The sequence below is a fragment of the Coregonus lavaretus genome (genome assembly GCF_964263955.1).
Source record: "Coregonus lavaretus genome assembly, chromosome: 8".
In the NCBI taxonomy this organism is placed as follows: domain Eukaryota; kingdom Metazoa; phylum Chordata; class Actinopteri; order Salmoniformes; family Salmonidae; genus Coregonus; species Coregonus lavaretus.
The window spans coordinates 29,010,548-29,031,817 of NC_139995.1; the positions used below are offsets into that span (position 1 = coordinate 29,010,548).

At 47.8% G+C, this 21,270-nt stretch overlaps 1 protein-coding gene across 1 annotated transcript; it reads right to left on the reverse strand.

Moving 5' to 3' along the window:
* Positions 1-457: 457 nt before the first annotated feature.
* LOC311133994 (von Willebrand factor A domain-containing protein 1-like) lies at positions 458-19,324 on the reverse strand (the record flags this gene model as incomplete). The annotated part of the gene is made up of 2 exons (XM_084167614.1): positions 458-1,041; positions 19,240-19,324. 2 exons carry the CDS (start codon positions 19,322-19,324, stop codon positions 458-460), a joined length of 669 nt encoding a protein of 222 aa, XP_084023740.1.
* Between the last annotated feature and the right edge of the window lie 1,946 nt (positions 19,325-21,270).

A 21,270-nucleotide genomic window follows, 5' to 3' on the forward strand; every position in this document is an offset into this window, starting at 1 on the left:
ATGGGTAGAGCTCCATACTCTATCTGGTACCTCTGGACCCGCTCAGTTTGCAAAGGACCCCAGCTCACTCACACCCTGTCAGGACCTGAGTCTGACACTGTGACCACTGCTGGGCTCAACACCTCTAGGTTGGAGGATAGGAGAGGGAGAGGATGGGGGTGACACAAAAGAGAATATTATTATGCACAAAAAATGTGTTCAATAATGAAAAAATATATTCTGGTTGTGTTGAGTTTACATGTACACTACAGAGGCTGCCATCTGCACTCACGGTACTGTCTATAAATACTTGAGTCTGGCAACTCAATTATAGTCAAGCAGCACAGTCCCACCTCTGCTGTAGTGTTAGAAGTGAAAACTGTATGCTCTGAACTGTTTTATACAATGCTGTGCAGTTTGAAGGGCAAAAAATGATATTTCATATCTTGTAATCTATTTCCTGGCTCTTTGTGAGTCACTACCCCCCTCCCTCATCCCCACCCCACACACCAATGATGGCCTCCCTAAGGTCCTCTGTGATGATGCTGATGTCATCGATGTCGACAAAGTACTGGTGGGACTTGATGGGCGGGGTCACCACCCTCTGCAGCACCTGGTAGTTCCTGTGTCCCGTAGAGACAGCCAGCAGAGACACGCACGCCCTTCTCAGCTCTGCCATTGGTCCAGCCACCGTGCCCGGCTGTACCCCATCCGTTAGCCACACCAGCACCATGGGGAGCTGCAACTCATCCACAGCCCCAGCTCTGGCTAGCTGCCCCTGAGCCAGTCTGAGGGCAGCCTCTGTGTTGGTGTCCCCCTGGATCTGCCTGGTCCTCTGCAGTGCCCCCTGCAGGCCAGATTGGGTGCTGTGGGCATCCAGACCAAACTCCAGGTGTGGCTCAGTGCCCACCTGCAGCAGCCCCACCCTCACCTGGCCCCGCCCCTGAGAGAAGGGGAGGAGCAGCTCGGATAGGAAGCGCAGCACGCGAGAGACCTCGTAGGATGACAAACTTCCTGATGAATCCAACAGGAGCAGGATGTCCCCCTCACAACAGTTCAGAGCTGAGAGAGAGACAGGGAGAGAGAAAGAGAAAGAGAGAGAGAAAGATAGCGCGAGATCGAGCGATGGAGGGACAGAGAGAGCGGGAGAGGGAGAGAAAGAGTAGGGAAGAGAGAGAAATGGAAAGAGAGAGAGGGAAAGAGAGAAATGGAGAGGGACACAGAGAGGGAGAGAGATTACACTGAAGTTATTCACCTTTGATACCTTATATTTATTTATTTTATTTCACCTTTATTTAGCCAGGTAAGCCAGTTGAGAACAAGTTCTCATTTACAACTGCGACCTGGCCAAGATAAAGCAAAGCAGTGCGATAAAAACAACAACACAGAGTTACATATGGGGTAAAACAAAACATAAAGTCAAAAATACCACAGAAAATATATATACAGTGTGTGCAAATGTAGCAAGTTATGGAGGTTAGGCAATAAATAGGCCATAGTGCAAAATAATTAGAATTGGTATTAACACTGGAATGATAGATGTGCAAGAGATGATGTGCAAATAGAGATACTGGGGTGCAAATTAGCAAAATAAATAACAATATGGGGATGAGGTAGTTGAGTGTGCTAATTTCAGAAGGGCTGTGTACAGGTGCAGTGATCGGTAAGGTGCTCTGACAACTGATGCTTAAAGTTAGTGAGGGAGATAAGAGTCTCCAGCTTCAGAGATTTTTGCAGTTCGTTCCAGTCATTGGCAGCAGAGAAGGAGGTGTTGGTTTTGGGGATGACCAGTGAGATATACCTGCTGGAGCACATAATACGGGTGGGTGTTGCTGTGGAGATTTGGCTAGCAGTGATTTATAGATGGCCTGGAGCCAGTGGGTTTGACAACAAATATTTAGTGAGGACAAGCCAACAAGAGCGTACAGGTCACAGTGGTGGGTAGTATGTGGGGCTTTGGTGACAAAACGGATGGCACTGTGATAGACTACATCCAATTTGCTGAGTAGAGGCTATTTTGTAAATGACATCACCAAAGTCAAGGATCGGTAGGATAGTCAGTTTTACGAGGGCATGTTTGGCAGCATGAGTGAAGGAGGCTTTGTTGTGATTCTAGATTTAACTTTGGATTGGAGATGCTTAATGTGAGTCTGGAAGGAGAGTTTACAGTCTAACCAGACACCTAGGTATTTGTAGTTGTCCACATACTCTAGGTCAGACCCGTCGAGAGTAGTGATTCTAGTCGGGTGGGCGGGTGCCAGCAGTGTTCGATTGAAGACCATGCATTTAGTTTTACTAGTGTTTAAGAGCAGTTGGAGGCTACGGAAGGAGTGTTGTATGGCATTGAAGCTCGTTTGGAGGTTTGTTAACACAGTGTCCAATGAAGGGCTAGATGTATACAAAATGGTGTCGTCTGCGTAGAGGTGGATTTGAGAGTCACCAGCAGCAAGAGCGACATCATTGATATACACAGGGAAAAGAGTCGGCCCAAGAATTGAACCCTGTGGCACCCCCATAGAGACTGCCATAGGTCCAGACAACAGGCCCTCCGATTTGACACATTGAACTCTATCTGAGAAGTACTTGGTGAACCAGGAGAGGCAGTCATTTGAGAAACCAAGGATATTTAGTCTGCCAATAAGAATGCGGTGGTTGACAGAGTTGAAAGCCTTGGCCAGGTCAATGAAGACGGCTGCACAGTACTGTCTATTATCAATCGTGGTTATAATATCGTTTAGGACCTTGAGCGTGGCTGAGGTGCACCCATGACCAGCTCGGAAACCGGATTGCATAGCGGAGAAGGTACGTGGGATTCGAAATGGTCGGTGATCTGTTTGTTAACTTGGCTTTCAAAAACTTTCGAAAGGCAGGGCAGGATGGATATAGGTCTGTAACAGTTTGGATCTAGAGTGTCACCCCCTTTGAAGAGGGGGATGACCGCGGCAGCATTCCAATCTCTGGGAATCTCAGACGATACGAAAGAGAGGTTGAACAGGTTAGTAATAGGGGTTGCGACAATTTCGGCGGCTATTTTTAGAAAGAAAGGGTCCAGATTGTCTAGCCCAGATGATTTGTAGGGGTCCAGATTTTGCAGCTCTTTCAGAACATCAGCTGTCTGAATTTGTGTGAAGGAGAAGTGGGGGGGGGGCATGGGCAAGTTGCAGCGGAAGACTGAGCAGCTGGGGGCTGAGGGGGGTCTGTAGCAAGTGGCAACAGTGAGAGACTTATTTCTGGAACTGTGGATTTTTAGAAGTACACTGCTCAAACTGTTTGGGCACAGACCTGGATAGTATGATAGAGCTCTGCAGGTTCTCTCTACAGTAGATTGCAACTCCACCCCCTTTGGCAGTTCTATCTAGACGGAAAATGTTGTAGTTGGGGATGGACATTTCTGAATTTTTGGTGGCCTTCCTAAGCCAGGATTCAGACACTGCTAGAACATCAGGGTTGGCGGAGTGTGCTAACGCAGTGAATAACTCAAACTTAGGAAGGAGGCTTCTGATGTTAACGTGCAGAAAACCAAGGCTTTTACAGTTACAGAGGTCAACAAATGATAGCTCCTGGGGAGTAGGAGTGATACTGGGGGCTGCAGGGCCTGGGTTAGCCTCTACATCACCAGAGGAACAGAGGAGGACTAGAATAAGGATACGGCTAAAGGCTTTAAGAACTGGCCTTCTAGTGCGTTGGGTACAGAGAATAAAGGGGGCAGATTTCCGGGCATTGTAGAATAGATTCAGGGCATTATGTACAGACAAGGATATGGAAGGATATGTGTACAGTGGAGGTAAACCTAAGCGTTGGGTAACAATGAAAGAGATAGCATCACTGGAGGCACCGATTGAGCCGGTCTCGGCGTGTATGGGGGGGTGGAACAAAGGAGCTATTTGAGGCAGTTTGAGAATGACTTGGGGTTCTATATTGAAATGGTATAATAAGAACTAACTGGAACAGCAATAGGCAAGGCATATTGACATGGGAGAGAGGCATAAAGCAATCACAGGTGTTATTAGAGAGAGCTAAGACAACTACTGGTAATGGCGATGACAGTTTGGGCTGAGGCTAAACAGATAAACAGGACAGGGTACCGTGTAAAGGAACAGTCCAGCAGGCATCAGCTGTGCAGCTGAGTGATCATAAGGTCCAGTGAACAGCAATGTGTGAGTCAGAGAGCAGTTCAAATTGGTGCTACAGCACAGCGAGCAGGAATTACGGCTGTTGTTAGCGTGTGCTAGTGGGCCGGAACTAGCAGATGGATCTTCGTGGTCGTCGCAACGGGAAGCCTGTTGAAACCACAGACGATTACGTCGGCAGAGGTAAGGTCCAGTGATTTAGTGATTCTGGCAGAAAATCCGATATGTTCTGGGTCGATAACACGCTGGGCAGACAGTGCAGACTGGCTGATAATAGTCCAGGCTAGAGCTGGCTGGTAGGTAGTGCAGGCCACGGACAATGGTGAAAAACCGCTAACGGTGGCTAATAGCAAGTAGCTAGTTAGCTGGCTACTCCCGTCCAGTAGACAGCGAGGTAGATAGCTGGGATATGGGCCTGACTCGCGGCTACCTCAAGGCTAACTGGTGGTTGCTTCAGGGGCAGTGGTGATTAGCCTACAGCAACATCCATTCGGTTGTGGCTAGCTAGTTGCGATCCGGTGTTAGGGTCCAGTGATTCAGTTATTCCGGCAGAAAATCTGATGTTCTGGGTGAAAACCACTAACGGTGGCTAATAGCAAGTAGCTAGTTAGCTGGCTAGCTAGTTTCAACTGGAGATTCTAGATAAAGGTGAGTAAATAATAGAATCCGTTCCACATTGAGTGAGGCGGGTTGCAGGAAAGTATATTTAGTAGAAGGATGAAAAATGTGATAGGGAAATACAAAAAACTGGCTATTTACACGGACACACAACAAAGAACACGACCGCACTACTACGCCATCTTGAACATTATATATATACACTACCGGTCAAAAGTTTGGACACACCTACTCATTCAGGGTTTTTCTTTATTTTTACTATTTTTTACATTGTAGAATATAGTGAAGACATCAAAACTATGAAATAACACATATGGAATCATGTAGTAACCAAAAACGTGTTAAACAAATATTTTATATTTGAGATTCTTCAAATCTCCACCCTTTGCCTTGATGACAGCTTTGCACACTCTTGGCATTCTCTCAACCAGCTTCATGAGGTAGTCACCTGGAATGCATTTCAATTAAAAGGTGTGCCTTCTTAAAAGTATATTTGTGGAATTTCTTTCATTCTTAATGCGTTTGAGTCAATCAGTTGTGTTGTGACTAGGTAGGGGTGGGTATACAGAAGATAGCCCTATTTGGTAAAAGACCAAGTCCATTTTATGGCAAGAACAGCTCAAATAAGCAAAGAGAAATAACAGTCTATCATTACTTTAAGACATGAAGGTCAGCCAATACGGAACATTTCAAGAACTTTGAACATTTCTTCAAGTGCAGTCGCAAAAAATATTAAGCGGTATTATGAAACTGGCTCTCATAAGGACCGCCAAAGGAATGGAAGACCCAGAGTTACCTCTGCTGCAGAGGATAAGTTCATTAGAGTTACCAGCCTCAGAAATTGCAGCCCAAATAAATGCTTCACAGACTTCAAGTAACAGACACATCTCAGTATCAACTGTTCAGAGGGCACTGTGTGAATCAGGCCTTCATGGTCGAATTTCTGCAAAGAAACCTACTAAAGGACACCAATAAGAAGAAGAGACCTGCTTGGGCCAAGAAACATGAGCAATGGACATTAGACTGGTGGAAATGTGTCCTTTGGTCTGGAGTCTAAATTGGAGATTTTTGGTTCCAACCGCCGTGTCTTTGTGAGACGTGGTGTGGGTGAACGGATAATCTCTGCATGTGTATTTCCCACCGTAAAGCATGGAGGAGGAGGTGTTATGGTGTGGGTGGTGCTTTGCTGGTGACACTGTTTGTGATTTATTTAGAATTCAAGGCACACTTAACCAGCATGGCTACCACAGCATTCCGCAGTGATCCCATCTGGTTTGGGCTTAGTGGGACTATCATTTGTTTTTCAACAGGACAATGACCCAACACACCTCCAGGCTGTGTAAGGGCTATTTTACCAAGAAGAAGAGTGATAGAGTGCTGCATCAGATGACCTGGCCTCCACAATCCCCTGACCTCAACCCAATTGAGATGGTTTGGGATGAGTCGGACGGCAGAGTGAAGGAAAACAGCCAACAAGTGCTCAGCATATGTGGGAACTCCTTCAAGACAGTTGGAAAAACATTCCAGCTGAAGCTGGTTGAGAAACTGCCAAGATTGTGCAAAGCTGTCATCAAGGCAAAGGATGGCTATTTGAAGAATCTCAAATATAAAATATATTTTGATTTAACACTTTTTTGGTTACTACATGATTCCATATGTGTTATTTCATAGTTTTGATGTCTTCACTATTATTCTACAATGTAAAAAATAGTAAAAATAAAGAAAAACCCTTGAATGAGTAGGTGTGTCCAAACCTTTGACTGGTACTGTATATATATTTTATATATACTTATATAAAAAATACATATATATATAATCTAATAATATATTTTCCATTTAGCAGACGCTTTTATCAAAAGCAACTTACAGTCTTGCATGCATGCATGCATACATTTTACACGAGTGGCCCAAAGAAACGAACCCACAATCCTGGCATTGCAAGCACAATGCTCTACCAAGTCAGCCATACAGGACCACTATGAATGCTGTGTGTGTGTGTACATAATTTATTTATCTACAGAGAGAATTGTAAGCAGGTACAGTGAGGGAAAAAAAGTATTTGATCCCCTGCTGATTTTGTACGTTTGCCCACTGACAAAGAAATGATCAGTCTATAATTTTAATGCTGGGTTTATTTGAACAGTGAGAGACAGAATAACAACAAAAAAATCCAGAAAAACGCATGTCATAAATGTTATAAATTGATTTGCATTGTAATGAGGGAAATAAGTATTTGACCCCCTCTCAATCAGAAAGATTTCTGGCTCCCAGGTGTCTTTTATACAGGTAACGAGCTGAGATTAGGAGCACACTCTTAAATGGAGTGCTCCTAATCTCAGTTTGTTACCTGTGTAAAAGACACCGTCCACAGAAGCAATCAATCAATCAGATTCCAAACTCTCCACCATGGCCAAGACCAAAGAGCTCTCCAAGGATCTCAGGGACAATATTGTAGACCTACACAAGGCTGGAATGGGCTACAAGACCATCGCCAAGGAGCTTGGTGAGAAGGTGACAACAGTTGGTGAGATTATTCGCAAATGGAAGAAACACAATTGGTAACACACTACGCCGTGAAGGACTGAAATCCTGCAGCACCCGCATGGTCCCCCTGCTCAAGAAAGCACATATACAGCCCCGTCTGAAGTTTGACAATGAACATCTGAATGATTCAGAGGAGAACTGGGTGAAAGTGTTGTGGTCAGATGAGACCAAAATCGAGCTCTTTGGCATCAGCTAAACTCGCCGTGTTTGGAGGAGGACGAATGCTGCCTATGACCCCAAGAACACCATCCCCACCGTCAAACATGGAGGTGGAAACATTATGCTTTGGGGGTGTTTTTCTGCTAAGGGGACAGGACAACTTCACCGCATCAAAGGGACGATGGACGGGGCCATGTACCGTCAAATCTTGGGTGAGAACCTCCTTCCCTCAGCCACGGCATTGAAAATGGGTAATGGATGGGTATTCCAGCATGACAATGACCCAAAACACACGGCCAAGGCAACAAAGGAGTGGCTCAAGAAGAAGCACAGTAAGGTCCTGGAGTGGCCTAGCCAGTCTCCAGACCTTAATCCCATAGAAAATCTGTGGAGGGAGCTGAAGGTTCGAGTTGCCAAACGTCAGGCTCAAAACCTTAATGACTTGGAAAAGATCTGCAAAGAGGAGTGGGACAAAATCCCTCCTGAGATGAGAGGACAGGAAAAAGGAATGACGAGACAAGAGTGCTAAAAGATGAATAAAGGTATGGGTTGAAAGATGGCTGTCAAGGGAGTGAGAGAAATTAAACAGATAAAAACAGAGGATGGGGAAGAAAACAGACATAAAATATATAGAGAAACCAAATTACAGAGAGAAAGCAAAAAATAAAGAGAGAGAGAGAAACCAAACAGCAGAGAGAGAGTGAAAGAGAGAGACAGAGAACATTATATGCAGAGAATAGCCACAGTCTGGCCAGATGCTCTTTGATGAGTACATTATAATGGTCACTGGACCTCATCATCTCAGGAACAATTTACCCTGATTTTCTTTCTCAATCATCTACATAGGGGAGAGTGGGGTAAGTCAAGACAGTTTTTACATTCAGCATCACTCCGCCAAGGGAAATATAGTATTCTTTCTAACAAAGATATCTACATATATGGAAATAATCAGAATTCATGTAAACATTAAAGTTTTGAAATCGTAGCCAGAAAAAGTGGTCACTTGGCACAACTTACCCCGGGTATGGGGTAAGTTGAGCTGCGGGACAGGGTAAGTTAAGCTGCCTACACATTTCTGTACTGAATGAACTATTGCCACTACTTTTTGTACTTATTAACTAGGCCAGGCCCTGTTGTTACCTCATATTCTAGCGATAATGCCTTGCATTACGCCTGGGAAGAAAACACTTCAATTTTGCCATTGGCTCAATCATTGGCTCAACTTACCCCATGGCCAACATTTTGACTATATTAGCCCACACAGCTACAAGGATGCACTTTCAAGCTAGGTTTAGGACCTCATATTGAAGCGTATGGAGACCCCAACTGATGTATAAAACAATCTTAAAATGATCTACTTTGGTTTAGATACAAGCATCATGAGACCTCTAACACAATACATTCATTTGACTTGGTGAAAATCTATTTGGACCTAACTTGCTTACCACTTTTTCCATGTGGTTTCTTCCTTCAGAGACTCCATTAAATGATAACCTCTTCCTATATATTTGGTCAAATGATACATTTTGTGTATGGTTTCCTAGGGACAAGGGTGCTGATGAGACGGCGCTGCAGTAGATAGGAGCCGTGTTACGGGATCCTGACCAATTCTGCTATTTTGTGTTTTTTTTACGCTGATCTTAACTTTTTTGTACACAATGTCTCCACCATCATTTCCTATAACCAAACACAGCTTCTGGACATCAGAACAGCGATCACTAACCTCGATTTGGAGGACATGTTCTCCTTCAATTACCTCCGACGAGCCATCAAACAGGCAAACTTCAAAACAGGACTAAGATCAAATCCTACAACGCCGGCTCTCACGCTCGTCAGATGTGGCAGGGCTTGCAAACTATTAACGATTACAAAATAAAACGCAACCACGAGCTGACCAGTGACGCGAGCCTACGAGACCAGCTAAATGCCTTCTATGCTCGCTTCGAGAAAAGCAACACTAAACCATGCATGAGAGCACCATCTGTTCCAGACGACTGTGTGATCTCAGCTCTCCATAGCCGATGTGAGTAAGACCTTTAAACAGGTTAACATTCACAAGACCGCGGGGCCAGACGGATTACCAGGACGCGTACTCAGATCATGCACTGATCAGCTGGTAGGTGTCTCACTGACATTTTCAACCTCTCCCTGACCCAGTCTGTAATACCTACATATTTCAAGCAGACCACCATCGTCCTTGTGCTCAAGAATGCCAAGGTGACCTGTCTAAATGACTATTGCCCTGTAGCACTCACATCTGTAGCCATGAAATGCTTTGAAAGGCTGGTCATGGCTCACATCAACACCATCATCCCAGACACCCTGGACCCACTCCAATTCGCATACCGCCCGAACAGATCCACAGATGACACACTCTCTATTGCACTCCACACTGCCCTCTCTCACCTGGACAAGAGGAACACCTATGTGAGAATGCTTTTCATTGACTACAGCTCAGCGTTCAACACCATAGTGGCCTCCAAGCTCATCAATAAGCTTAGGACCCTGGGACTAAACACCTCCCTCTGCAATTGGATCCTGGACTTCCTGACGGGCCACTCCCAGGTGGTTAGGATAGGCAACAACACATCCGCCAACACTGACCCTCAACACGGGGGCCCTCAGGGGTGCATGCTTAGTCCCCTCCTGTACTCCCTGTTCACCCACGACTGCGTGGCCACGCACGACTCCACAACCATCATTACATTTGCTGATGACACAACGGTGGTAGGCCTGATCACAGACGACGATGAGACAGCCTATAGGGAGGATGTCAGTGACCTAGCAGTGTGGTGCCAGGATAACAACCTCTCCTTCAACATCAGCAAGACAAAGGAGCTGATCGTGGACTACAGGAGCACGAGCACGTCCCCATCCACATCGACAGGACTTTAGTGGAGCGGGTCGAGAGCTTCAAGTTCTTCTGTACCCACATCACTAAGGAATTAACATGGTGCACACACACCAACACAGTCGTCATTGCCATCCAGGACCTCTATACCAGGCGGTGTCAGAGGAAGGCCCAAAAAATTATCAAAGACTCCAACTTCCCAAGTCATAGATTGTTCTCTCTGCTACCGCACGGCAAGCGGTACCGATGCATACAATCTTAAACCAACAGGACCCTGAACAGCTTCTATCCCCAAGTACTTAAGTAAAAATACTTGAAAGTACTACTTAAGTAGTTTTTTGGGGTATCTGTACTTTACTATTTATATTTCTGACTACTTTTACTTTTACTTCACTACATTTCTAAAGAAAATTATGTACTTTTTATTCCATACATTTTCCCTGACACCCAAAAATAGTTACATTTTGAATGCTTAGCAAGACAGGAAAATGGTCTAATTCACACACTTATCAAGAGAACATCCCTGGTCATCCCTACTGCCTCTGATCTGGCGGACTTACTAAACACATGCTTCATTTGTAAATTATATCTGAGTGTTGGTGCATTGTGTCACGGTTTCTGCCGAGGCTGCTCCTTCTCCTTGTTCGGGCAGGCTTCGGCGGTCGTCGTCCCCGGAGTACTAGCTGCCACCGTTCGTTGTTTCTGTGTTTGTTTGGTTTGGTCTGTTTTGGTACACATGTTTCTCATTTTGTCTTGATTATGTGTCTTTTAAGTTCTCGTTGTTTCTGTCTTGTGGTTGTGTGTAGTTGTTCCATGTCAGCAGGTGTTGCCAGTCAGTTTGTGCTCTATTTTATAGAGAGTCCACACTGTTGTGCGTTTGTTGTATTTTTACACTGAGTGCGTTATTTTCCTTGTGCCTCCGGCTCTGTTTGTAGCCGTTCATTCTGTGGACTTTATTATTATAAGTATTTTGGAATTGCATCTGCATCCTGCATTTGATTCCACACCACACCTACGCCCATCTCTGACAGAACTACACACCACTCATGGAATCAGCAGGAGCAGCAGCAGCGACCGAGTCATGGGAGGAGCGCGTCCGCGGACAGGATGACAGGATAGCTCAAATCACCAACGCTCTGCAGGGAGTAATGAATACCCTGCATCGCCTGGAGACCAGTTGGGCACCCACACCTCCTCCCACATTACCACCAGCACCGGTCAGTCCCTTTGTCCACGCTCCGGAACCCAGTGGGATTCGGCTCTCGCTCCCGAGGGCGTATGATGATACAGCTGCCGGGTGTCAAGGTTTCCTCCTACAAGTTGAACTCTACCTCGCCACCGTACACCCGGTGCCCTCGGGACACGAGAGCGCTTCCGCCCTCATCTCCTGTCTCACCGGCAAGGCGTTGGAGTGGGCCAACGCCGAATGGAGGAGAATAGACCCCGCGACGATCACCTATGCGGAGTTCTCCCGTCGCTTCAGGGCTGTATTCGACCATCCACCTGAGGGGAAGGCGGCGGGAGAACGTCTATTCTACCTCCGACAGGGGAAGAGGAGCGCCCAGGAGTTCGCACTGGAGTTCCGGACTCTAGCGGCAGACGCAGGGTGGAATGAGCGGGCCCTCATAGACCACTTCCGCTGCAGCCTACGGGAGGACATCCGTCGTGAGTTGGCCTGCAGGGACACCACCCTCACGTTTGACCAGTTGGTGGATATGGCCATTCGCCTAGACACCCTGCTGGCCACCCGCGGACGTCCTGAGTGGGGGTCGTCCATTCCACCCTCCAGCACCTCCGAGCCTAGTCCTATGGAGCTCGGGGGTGCTGGCGCTAGAGAGGAGAGGAAAAGGAGCCCCAGGGGGACCAACCCTTGTACCAACTGTGGCCGTGGAGGACACACTGCGGCCAGGTGCTGTGGGGGGTCTCCTAGGGGAAGAGACGGCAGGCCACGCACTGGGGAGTCCTTCCAGGTGAGTAGGCGCCCCACTTACCCAGAGCTCTCTGTTGTGCACCTAACCATACCTGTTTGCTTCCCACAGGTTGCACCTCATTCCCAGCATAAGGCGCTAGTAGATTCAGGCGCAGCTGGGAATTTTATAGATCGGAGATTTTGTGCAGAGTTAGGGATTCCCCTCCTTCCTGTCAACAATCCTTTCCCTGTACATGCTCTAGATAGCCGTCCGTTGGGATCGGGGTTGATTAGGGAGGTCACAGCTCCACTTAGGATGGGGACGCAGGAGGGTCATGAGGAGACTATACAGCTATATCTTATTGACTCTCCTGCGTATCCGGTGGTGCTGGGGCTTCCCTGGTTGATTACCCATAATCCCTCTATTTCGTGGCAACAGAGGGCTCTTAAGGAGTGGTCTGCCCAGTGTGTAGGGCGATGTCTGGGCGTTTCCGTAGGGGCGACCTCGGTGGAGAGTCCAAACCAAGTGCCCGCATTGCACATTCCCCCCGAGTATGAGGATTTAGCACTTGTGTTTAGTAAGGCGAAGGCGACGCAATTGCCACCACATAGACAGGGGGATTGTGCGATAGACCTCCAGGTAGGAGCTGCGCTTCCGCGGAGCCATGTGTATCCTTTGTCTCAAGAGGAGAAGAGAGCTATGGAGACTTACATAGCCGAGTCTCTGAGACAGGGATACATACGGCCCTCCACTTCCCCTGCGTCCTCAAGTTTCATTTTTGTGAAGAAAAAGGATGGAGGTTTGCGCCCGTATATTGATTACCGCAGGATAACTGTGAAATACAGTTATCCACTCCCATTGATTGCGACTATGACGGAGTCTTTACACGGGGCGCGGTTCTTCACAAAATTGGACCTCAGGAGCGCATACAACTTGGTGCGTATTAGGGAGGGAGACGAATGGAAGACAGCATTTAGTACCACCTCGGGTCATTACGAGTATCTCGTCATGCCATACGGGTTAATGAATGCTCCTTCAGTCTTCCAATCCTTCGTAGATGAGATCTTCCAGGATATGCAGGGGCAAGGAGTGGTCGTGTACATTGACGACATTCTGGTGTATTCTTCTACCCGAGCCGAGCATGTAGCCCTGGTGCGCCGAGTGTTGAGGAGATTGTTGGAGCATGACCTATATGTCAAGGCAGAGAAATGTCTGTTTTTCCAGGAGTCTGTCTCCTTTTTGGGTTATCAGTTGTCTGCGTCAGGGGTAAAGATGGAGGTTGACCGTGTGTCGGCCGTGCGTAATTGGCAAACTCCAACCACTGTTAAAGAGGTGCAGCGGTTCTTGGGCTTTGCGAATTACTACAGGAGGTTTATCCGGGGTTTTGGACAGGTGGCAGCTCCCATAACGTCTCTTCTAAAGGGAGGTCCGGTGCGCTTGCAGTGGTCTGCTGAGGCTGATAGGGCTTTTGGGAGACTGAAGGACCTGTTTACCTCGGCGCCGGTGCTGGCGCATCCGGATTCCGCGCTACCATTCCAGGTCGAGGTAGACGCGTCTGAAGCCGGTATAGGGGCCGTGCTCTCGCAACGGTCTGGCACGCCCCTGAAACTCCGCCCCTGTGCCTTTTACTCTAAAAAGCTCAGTCCGGCGGAGCGAAATTATGACGTGGGGGACAGGGAGCTGCTAGCCGTGGTCCAGGCCCTAAAGGTGTGGAGGCATTGGCTTGAGGGGGCTCAACACCCTTTCCTCATTTTGACTGACCACCGAAACCTGGAGTACATCCGGGCAGCTAGGAGACTGAACCCTCGCCAGGCTAGGTGGAACATGTTTCTGGCCCGGTTCGTTTTTAAGATCACGTACATCCCTGGGTCCCAGAACGGTAAGGCAGATGCCCTGTCCCGGCGGTATGACACGGAGGAGAGGTCCGTTGAGCCCACGCCCATACTCCCGCCGTCTTGCCTGGTGGCACCGGTGGTGTGGGAGGTCGATTCCGAAATCGAGCGGGCGTTGCGTACCGATCCTAGCCCTCCACAGTGTCCTGTGGGTCGGACGTACATTCCGCTCGAGGTTCGGGATCGACTTATATATTGGGCTCACACGTCACCCTCCTCTGGACATCCAGGGATTGGCCGGACGGAGCACTGCCTTAGCACTAAGTACTGGTGGCCAACGTTAGCCAGGGATGTGAGGGTTTATGTTTCCTCCTGCTCGGTGTGTGCCCAGTGTAAGGCACCCAGACACCTGCCCCGGGGTAAGCTACAACCCCTGCCCGTTCCACAACGACCCTGGTCTCACCTCTCGGTGGATTTCGTTACTGACCTTCCCCCCTCCCAGGGAAATACCACCATCCTGGTCGTTGTGGATCGGTTCTCGAAGGCCTGTCGTCTCCTTCCCATGCCGGGTCTCCCCACTGCCCTACAGACCGCTGAGGCACTATTCACTCATGTCTTCCGGCATTACGGGGTACCCGAGGATATAGTGTCTGATCGAGGCCCCCAGTTTACCTCTCGAGTCTGGAGAGCGTTCATGGAGCGCTTGGGGGTCTCGGTGAGCCTTACCTCGGGGTACCACCCGGAGAGCAATGGGCAGGTTGAACGGGTAAACCAGGATGTGGGTAGGTTTCTGAGGTCGTATTGCCAGGGCCGGCCGGAGGAGTGGGCGAGGTATGTTCCCTGGGCCGAGATGGCCCAGAACTCCCTTCGCCACTCCTCCACCAGACTCACTCCTTTCCAATGTGTACTAGGGTACCAGCTGGCTCTGGCACCTTGGCATCAGAGCCAGATCGAGGCTCCTGCGGTGGATGAGTGGGTGCGGCGCTCGGAGGAGACATGGAACGCTGCTCACGTACATCTGCAGCGGGCCATCCGTCGACACAAGGCGAGCGCCGATCTCCACCGCAGTGAGGGACCGGTGTAAGCACCGGGAGATCGAGTCTGGCTCTCGACCAGAAACCTGCCCCTCCGCCTGCCCTGCCGGAAGCTTGGTCGGCGGTTTGTGGGGCCTTTTAAAGTCCTGAGGAGGTTGAACGAGGTGTGTACAGATTACAACTTCCTATTGATTATAAGAATATTAACCCCTCGTTCCATGTGTCTCTCCTCAGGCCGGTGGTAGCTGGTCCACTCCAGGACTGTGAGATAGCAGAGACTCCTCCGCCCCCGCTGGACATCGAGGGGGCTCCGGCGTACACAGTTCGGTCCATCCTGGATTCGAGACGCCGGATGGGGGGTCTCCAATATCTCGTGGAGTGGGAGGGGTACGGTCCGGAGGAACGGTGCTGGGTGCCGAGGAGAGATATCTTAGATATCTTATCCCGTCTCTTCTGACTGAGTTCCATCGTGGTCATCCCACGCGCCCTGCTCCGCGTCCTCCTGGTCGTCCCCGAGGCCGGGGTCGGCGCACGGCTGGAGCCGCGCGTCAAGGGGGGGGGTACTGTCACGGTTTCTGCCGAGGCTGCTCCTTCTCCTTGTTCGGGCAGGCTTCGGCGGTCGTCGTCCCCGGAGTACTAGCTGCCACCGTTCGTTGTTTCTGTGTTCGTTTGGTTTGGTCTGTTTTGGTACACCTGTTTCTCATTTTGTCTTGATTATGTGTCCTTTAAGTTCTCGTTGTTTCTGTCTTGTGGTTGTGTGTAGTTGTTCCATGTCAGCAGGTGTTGCCAGTCAGTTTGTGCTCTATTTTTATAGAGAGTCCGCACTGTTGTGCGTTTGTTGTATTTTTACGCTGAGTGCGTTATTTTCCTTGTGCCTCCGGCTCTGTTTGTAGCCGTTCATTCTGTGGACTTTATTAAAGTATTTTGGACTTGCATCTGCATCCTGCATTTGATTCCACACCACACCTACGCCCATCTCTGACACATTGCCCCTGGCTATCCGTAAAAAATTTAACATAAACATAAAATGGTGCCGTCTGGTTTGCTTAATATAAGGAATTTGAAAAGATGTATACTTTTACTTTAACTTTTGATACTTAAGTATATTTTAGCAATTACATTTACTTTTGATACTTAAGTATATTTATAACCAAATACTTGTAGACTTTAGTAGGATTTTACTGGGTGACTTTCACTTTTACTTGAGTCATTTTCTATTAATGTATCTTTCCTTTTACTCAAGTATGACAATTGGGTACTTTCCCCACCACTGTCAAAAACTACCCTGTGATGAGGTGGTGTTGAAGGAGTCAGGCACAGGAGGGTAAATCACAGAATAACAGGCTTTAATCCGCAAAATACAGGTTTACGCAGAAATATGTCAAACACACTCCAGGGCACAAAACAGGCGCACTGGAAAATACAAGGCACACAGGAAAATACTCCTGTCGATACAAAATACACGAGCTCCACCAAGCTTCACTAACCTCCACAATAAACAATCACCCACACAGACAAGGAAGCAGAGAGAATACTTATACCATGACTAATGAGGGAATAAGGACCAGGTGTGTGTGATTGAAGACAAGACAAATTCCATGATCTCGCCATCACGGTTGACAACTCCGTTGCGTCCTCCTCCCAGAGTGCGAAGAGCCTTGGCGTGACCCTGGACAACACCCTGTCGTTCTCCGCTAACATCAAGGCGGTGACCCGATCCTGTAGGTTCATGCTCTACAACATTCGGAGAGTACGACCCTGCCTTACACAGGAAGCGGCACAGGTCCTAATCCAGGCACTTGTCATCTCCCGTCTGGATTACTGCAACTCGCTGTTGGCTGGGCTCCCTGCCTGTGCCATTAAAGCCCTACAACTCATCCAGAATGCCTTCCCAAGTTCTCTCACGTCACCCCGCTCCTCCGACACACTACACTGGCTTCCAGTTGAAGCTCGCATCTGCTACAAGACCATGGTGCTTGCCTACGGAGCTGTGAGGGGAACGGCACCTCCGTACCTTCAGGCTCTGATCAGTCCCTACACCCAAACGAGGGCATTGCGTTCATCCACCTCTGGCCTGCTGGCTCCCCTAGCTCTGCTGAAGCACAGTTCCCGCTCAGCCCAGTCAAAACTGTTCGCTGCTCTGGCACCCCAATGGTGGAACAAGCTCCCTCACGACGCCAGGACAGCGGAGTCACTCATCACCTTCCGGAGACATTTGAAACCCCACCTCTTTAAGGAAGACCTGGGATAGGATAAGTAATCCTTCTACCCCCCCCCCCCCCCCCCCCCCCTTACCCCACCCCACCCCCCATAAAAATAATAATTGTAAAGTGGTTATCCCACTGGCTATAAGGTGAATGCACCAATTTGTAAGTCGCTCTGGATAAGAGCGTCTGCTAAATGACGTAAATGTAAATGTAAATTTAAACAAATGGAGTGATTAATAAATGGATCGGCAGTAGCTAGTAAGCCGGTGACGCTGAACGCCGAAACCTGCCCGAACAAGGAGGGGAGGCAGCCTCGGCGGAAGTCGTGACATACCCGGACTATCTGCATTGACCCCCTTTGCACTAACTCTTTTGACTCATCACTTACGCTGCTGCTATTGCTTATTATCTATCCTGTTGCCTAGTCACTTTACCCCTTCCTATATGTACATATCTACCTCAATTACCTCGTACCCCTGCACATCGACTCAGTACTGGTACCCCATGTATATATGTAGGCAGTGTGTAAGTACTGTAGAGAGAGAAATTGAAAGGCAGAGTGTGTAAGTACTGTAGAGAGAGAAATTGAAAGGCAGAGTATGTAAGTACTGTAGAGAGAGAATTTGAAAGGCAGAGTGTGTAAGTACTGTAGAGAGAGAAATTGAAAGGCAGAGTATGTAAGTACTGTAGAGGGAAAAATTGAAAGGCAGAGTATGTAAGTACTGTAGAGAGAGAATTTGAAAGGCAGAGTGTGTAAGTACTGTAGAGAGAGAAATTGAAAGGCAGAGTGTGTAAGTACTGTAGAGAGAGAAATTGAAAGGCAGACTATGTAAGTACTGGTAGCAGGTAGCAGGTAGCTTAGTGGTTAAGAGCGTAGTGCCAGTAACCGAAAGGTCGCTGGTTCTAATCCCCGAGCCGACTAGGTGAAAAATCTGTCGATGTGCCCTTGAGCAAGGCACTTAACCCTAATTGCTCCTGTAAGTCGCTCTGGATAAGAGCGTCTGCTAAATGACAAAAATGTTTTAAAAATGTTACTGTAGAGAGAAATTGAAAGGCAGACTATGTAAGTACTGTAGAGAGAGAAATTGAAAGGCAGAGTATGTAAGTACTGGGAAAAAGGATGAGAAGAGAGAAAAGGGATTTGCGCTGGCGCTTCAGAGGAGGAGAGGAAGAGGAATGCAGCTCTCTTTCCCTCTCTGCATTCCACAGTGAGAAGGTGTTTTGGGGTGAGAGAGAGTGTATCGGAGAGAGATGTAATAGAGAAGAAGCATGCTTTTCCTTCATTCCCAAAGTCTCTATTTATGTAATTAAAAAGTAGTAGCAAAACTCAATTAAACTTTGTTCCCACCTTTATGACCTGTAGAGAAATGTATCCAAAGCCTTTGCTTAATCTTTTTTAATTAAACCTGAGTCATAGATCCAAGTGTTTACTTTTAATTAGTTGGGGACTACCATTACCGTGCATATATTATTACAGCTTTGTTACTGTAATTTGCCAAACAAAATGTTATACATTTCCAGAGACATTCTGGCCAAAGTCAGAAGGGCAAATGTTTTTCTTGAAGATAGTAACTAATATCAATGGAAGACAGAGCTTCTGTTGTCTCCCTTTCAACTGTAATCCCAAGAGCTGGAACTCTCTCTCAAACAAACATACAGAAAAAATATGAATCAATATAGACAACTCTACAATTATGAGAAAAACTAAATAGGCCCTGTAAATAAGTTACTACTTTGCGGATGTAAGCTACACTTCACTAATAGATCAGATAAATATTACTATGTATAGTGTAACATCCCAAGAAGTTAATTGTTAGAAAACTAAAACGAATAATTATCTAATGATGTGACTGAGTGTCCTGACTTTACCAGCTCCAACTCTGAAGAATGGAACATTGTTAAAAGCATTCGGGAAATATGCACACAGCCACCTCTCTAAGGTGTGTCACACCTGTATAAGGTAGGCTAAACTTACCTGTGTCAGGCACAACGTTTTGTGTGTTGCTTGGCCGCAGTAACACAACGAGCAGCAAACAGGAAAATCCAAGCCACTCCATCATAAATTGGATCAATACGTTATGATGAAATAGAGCAAACAAGTGCATCCTGAATGGGATCTTCCCAAGTCACTGTCCATACAGTACAATATTGCAGTTCCTTCCCTCTCACATTCCCTTGAGATTCTCATGCGCCAAGGGATAAGTCAGTTTTTAGTTGTACAACCTGCTTCCTCAGAAAAACTGAAAAGTAATCACAAACTGGTCCCCCACAAGGGCGCTCTGGCACACACACACACAAACACCGGAGACCCCTTTATCCACACTACCTCATTCAAAACGTTTAGAATTTTTCTGATCAATTTAATTTCTTTCCATTTTTAGGTCCAATAACTTTAATCACTGGCGCAAATCTCCCACTCTCACAGAACGCATTTACCCCCCTCTCCACAAGATCAACTGATAAAATGCTTCTTCTATTTAATTTCCTCCTCTGCTACTGTTTAACCCTCCAACATATTTAAGTCCTCTCCTCTCCTCCCCCTTCTCTTTCTCTTTTCCTTTCTCAAGCCTTCTCCCCTCAACAGTCAATGGTTTTTTGGCGTCACTATTGTTGGATTTCAGCCCAGTTTCTGAAATTATCCAGGATGTGTCTGTAGCCTACGTCACACTGTCAACAAACTCATTAGTACAAATGTGATTAACACTTTATTGACTCCACTAGTATTCATCACCCTACCCTCATACCTGGACCCCCCTTCAGTGAACCAACCTGGTCTCAGAGCATTTCGTATTATTGAGTGAATAGGTTTGTGTTCTACTCAGTGTCACGACTTCCTCCGAAGCTGCCTCCTCTCCTTGTTCGGGCAGGCTTTGGCATTCGTCGTCACCGGCCTTCTAGCCACTGCCGCTCCTCATCTCATCATTCCATTTGTTTTGTCTTGTTTAATACACACACCTGGTTCATATCCCCTCATCAGTACCTGTATAAGTGTTCCCTCTGCCCCCTTGTCTTTGTGTGTGATTGTTTGTTCTGGAGTTTATTATAACTCGGTGGAGCTCTTTGGTATTTTGTATCTCCTTGTATGTGCCTTGTTGTTTTCCAGTGCGCCTCTACTTCTCTACCATCAGCCCGGCTCCATCGGAGCGGGAGAAGGTGTCTGCCCTCATCTCCTGCCTCTAGGGGAAAGCCCTGGAGTGGGCCAACGCGGTCTGGAGTGAAGGAGGAGACGCGTTGGACCACTACGGAGAGTTTGCTCGTCTCTTCCAGGCAGTTTTTGATCACCCGCCCAAAGTAAGAGAGGCGGGCGAGCGGCTGGTCCAACTGAGGCAGGGGACGAGGACCGCGCAGGACTTTGCCCTGCAGTTTCAAACTCTAGCGGCTGGGTCTGGGTGGACCTCATCGACCGCTTCCGGTGCAGCCTGCAAGAGGACATCCGAAGAGAGCTAGCCTGCCGGGATACCAAGTTGACTTTCAACCAGCTGGTGGACATGGCCATCCGGTTGGACAACCTGCTGGCTTCAAGAGGACGTCCTGGAAGGGTCCTGCCTGTTTAACCTCCCTTCAACCCGGATGACGTTCCGATGGAGCTGGATGGTGCAGCGATCCAGGAGAGCGGAGGACGACAGCTCCAGTGTTACTCTTGTGGCACCAGAGGACATTCTACTGCACGCTGTCGTCAGCGTTCTTTTGGGTCTGGAGGCGGCAGGCAGGGCACTCTCGCGTCACCCCAGTTAGCGAAAACCCACACTCGTTCAGAGCCCTCTGCTGCGCACTTTACCATACACGTCCACTTCCCTGATTACACGGTAGTTCCCCAGTGTAAGGCGCTGGTAGATTCAGGCGCAGCTGGGAACTTTATGGACAGGTCGTTAGCTCATAGTCTAGGTATTACATTGGTTCCCCTATCTATTCCACTGCCCATCAAAGCACTTGACAGTCGACCATTAGGGTCAGGGTTCGTTAGAGAAGTTACAGCACCAGTCACGATGGTTACGCAAGAAACCCA